The sequence below is a fragment of the Scylla paramamosain genome, chromosome 24, assembly GCF_035594125.1.
Source record: "Scylla paramamosain isolate STU-SP2022 chromosome 24, ASM3559412v1, whole genome shotgun sequence".
Classification (NCBI taxonomy): Eukaryota; Metazoa; Arthropoda; class Malacostraca; order Decapoda; family Portunidae; genus Scylla; species Scylla paramamosain.
In genome coordinates, this window is record NC_087174.1 from 13741866 (window position 1) to 13745262 (window position 3397).

Genomic DNA, 3397 nt, shown 5'->3' on the forward strand with positions numbered 1-3397 from the left:
CGTGAAGTAAGGGCAAGACAAGAAGCACTCCAATGTGATGGCTGCTGCAGATGGCAGCACCGTACCTGCGATACTGCAGTCAGTCAGGTGCAATACAGGAGTGCAGTTAAAACCGGTACAATCGACTGGGTCTGCAAAGATTGCTCTGTTGCTGCATCAACTGCATTCACTTCACTTTCCCCTGAACCGACCCTAGATCCTCCAGTTACGCCTCCACCTCAACAACCCTTGTATGACTCTGATGAAGAGTCTTCACATTCAATGAATACCTCACCAATGAGTGTTAGTTCTGCTTCACCCAACGGACCAGATGTAAACCTGTTACCAGCAAGAGACCTAGGTGAATTTACTGAAAACCCTTCAATACAGGAGTCGAACCTAGAAGCAGTCATTCCTAGTCCGGCCACTTACATAACAGACACACCAGACACACCCACATTTCAAATTATCAAAGGTGGATCAGCAAAGGGATCTGATATACTCGTAGAAAACGAAGGATACACATTTGTCAAAGATGGCAAACCAAACAGGAACAGCCAACAACGCTGGAGATGTAGCATCAGGACCAAGACAGTGAAGTGTCTTGCTTCAGTCATGCAAAACGGCAATGAATTTAAAAGGGGCGCTCAACCGCATAGTTGTCCAATTAAAGAATCTGCCCTGCATACTGCCAAAATAAAACTTCACCTAAAGAAAGAAAGTAAAGCTCGACCGTTTGCCTCTGGTTCAACATTAGTAAAAGAAGCATTGCTGAAGCACCTCCCGTCAGATGCACCTACAACTTCTCTGCCGTCTATGGGAGCACTAGTACGGTCAACAAATCGGCAACGGCAGATCAGACGGCCAAAGCATCCCACTGACCTTTCCTTCGATTGGGTGCAAGAAGCATTACCAGAGAACTTTGTACAGCAGGACTTGAGAGTTGGCGCAGCACGTCATGTAGTAATGTTCACTACACTTCTGCTTAATTTACTTGTTAATGCAAAAACTTGGTACGTGGATGCCACGTTTAAAGCTGTAAAGAAGCCGTTTCAGCAACTTTGGAGTATCCAAAAATTTATTCAGCAAAATGATGCCATGAAACAGATCCCACTGGTATTTGTACTGATGTCTCGCCGTATGAAAGATGACTACATGAGTGTGCTTAATTATCTGCAGGGGATTTTGATTAACTCATCTGTACAGTGTGTCGTCATGGACTTCGAGGCGGCTGTATGGGGTGCCTTCAGATCAGTTTTTCCAGGAGTGATCTTGCGTGGTTGCAGCTTCCACTGGGGGCAAGCCGTTTGGAGGAAGATCCAAGATTTAGGTTTGGCACCAACCTATAGAGAGAAGCGAAGCACGCATAAGTTTTTACGGGAACTAATGTGTTTACCGTTTCTTCCCTTTGAACATATCCCACCAGTTTTTAAAGAATTTTTGGATCTTCTTGAGCCTCACCATCCACAAGCACTCCATCAGCTTCTACAGTACATTGAAGAAACATGGATCGATGGACCAGTGTGGACACCTGAAAGCTGGAGCGTATTTGGGCAAAGTGTGAGGACCAACAACGACGTTGAAGGTTGGCATTACCACTTGAACCACATATGTGCACGTGAAAATGTAAATATATATGTGCTAATTGAAGCTTTGCACAAAGAGTGCACATTCATTTCCACACAGTGCCAACTAGTGGCTGATGAAAAATTACGCCGGTACCAGAGAAAAACCTACATAAAACACCAACAAAAGATTTTTGAACTGTGGGACCAGTACAGAATGAAGGAAATAACGGCTACAAACATGTTAAGGAAGCTTTCCAACTTCATCAGACCAGCAGACTGTTTAAATAATATCTGATTAAAAATATCCCTGCTTTGTCATAATTATGTATATCCTATATACGTTTTTAAATAATAAGACATAATGAGTTTAAATAAATATGTACTGAAATAAATATCTACTAAAAATATATCCCTTTGTCATAATGCCGACATCGGCATTTTGGTCTAGCCGACTTACGAGTATTATTTTGAGACAAAATGCCGACGTTGTTGCCGAGTCAAAATACCGGTGTCGGCATTTTGTAACGCCGGCATTTTGACCAGACAGCTTCTTCAGTCATTCTGCAGCAAAACTGGGGGAGCTGGAGACAGTCTGCATCAGAGAGCTCCTCCACACACTGCTCCAAGGACTTCACTGCCTGGTTGATGTCATTCAGCTTCAGACTGCCTAACCTCTCCAGCTTCATCCTCAACTCCTGCAGGCTTATCTCCACTTGTGACATTTTAGTTGAAGTGCTGTTCAGGTCTGAGAAGGTTCTCATGTTTTCACTCAAACCAGTGTGGCGAGGGACAAGCAGCCTGCCCTGCTGGGCTAATACTGCAGACAGAGCCACACTGGTTAGAGGTCTGAAAGGGAAAAGACAATACCATTACAATAAAACTCCATAAGAGATCATCACAATAGTAATTCAATGAGTTTTGTCAACAAATTCAAGAATGATTTCCGAAATATCCCACACTTGAAAACTTTTAGCATAACCTGCGAATAATCCTGCCCCACAGCAGTGACCCTACAACTAAGGTTAATTTCCATAATCCCTAAAAACCGCTATTGCTACTTCAGTATTACCTGAGTTTGGTTGACAAACTTAGGAATTATTTCCGAAACAGGCAACACGTCAAATCTTTGCCCTAACCTGTGTATAATCCTGTCCATCCTGCCGTCCTGCCCCACAGCTGCGCCCCTGCAGGTGGAGTGACGAGAGGGCACACCGAGGCGCAGGCCGGGGAGCATGACGAGCCTGACATGTCCCTGGCCCATCAGGAACACCGCCATCCGGCCCAAGCCAGCCACTCTACCCATACCGGCCAGCATCACCACGGATTGTTTACTTCGGCCATGCCGCTGCTGTTGATGATGATGATAGTGATGGTGGTGGTGGTGGTATGTAGAATCCTTGGTGGTGGTGGTGGTGGTGGTGATGATAGTGATGGTGGTTATGTAGAAATATTGATGGTGGTGGTACTGTTGCTGATGATGGTGGTTGTGGTATCAGCTGTGAACCGATGTCACGAAACAAAGGTGGCATGAAACAAATTTTGGTGCGTCTGTCCACGCCAGATTTTGTTCCATGGTACCGGAATTTTGAAACTATTGTATCATAAGAACTATTTCTAGCTACTAAGATTATTATCAGGGTGGTGGTGGTGGTGATCCCTCACTAATAATCTCTGTAGCCTTAGAAAATAGTCGTGGTGAGAGAGCAGCGTTTTAGAATACGGCACACTTTCTGACCTGTTGGAGGAGGAAACAGCAAGGAAAGAAGTATACAGAATAACATATCTACATGCTCCTCAGCTGATTCAGACCGAAAGCGCATAAATATGGGGCGTCCGCAATGGTCTGAAAG

At 44.6% G+C, this 3397-nt stretch overlaps 1 protein-coding gene across 1 annotated transcript; it reads left to right on the top strand.

The window, feature by feature from the left end:
* The first annotated feature begins 261 nt into the window (after nt 1-261).
* Nucleotides 262-1842, top strand: LOC135112774 (uncharacterized). Its single transcript, XM_064027568.1, has one exon. It carries the CDS (start codon nt 262-264, stop codon nt 1840-1842), a length of 1581 nt encoding a protein of 526 aa, XP_063883638.1.
* The last annotated feature ends 1555 nt before the right edge of the window (nt 1843-3397 follow it).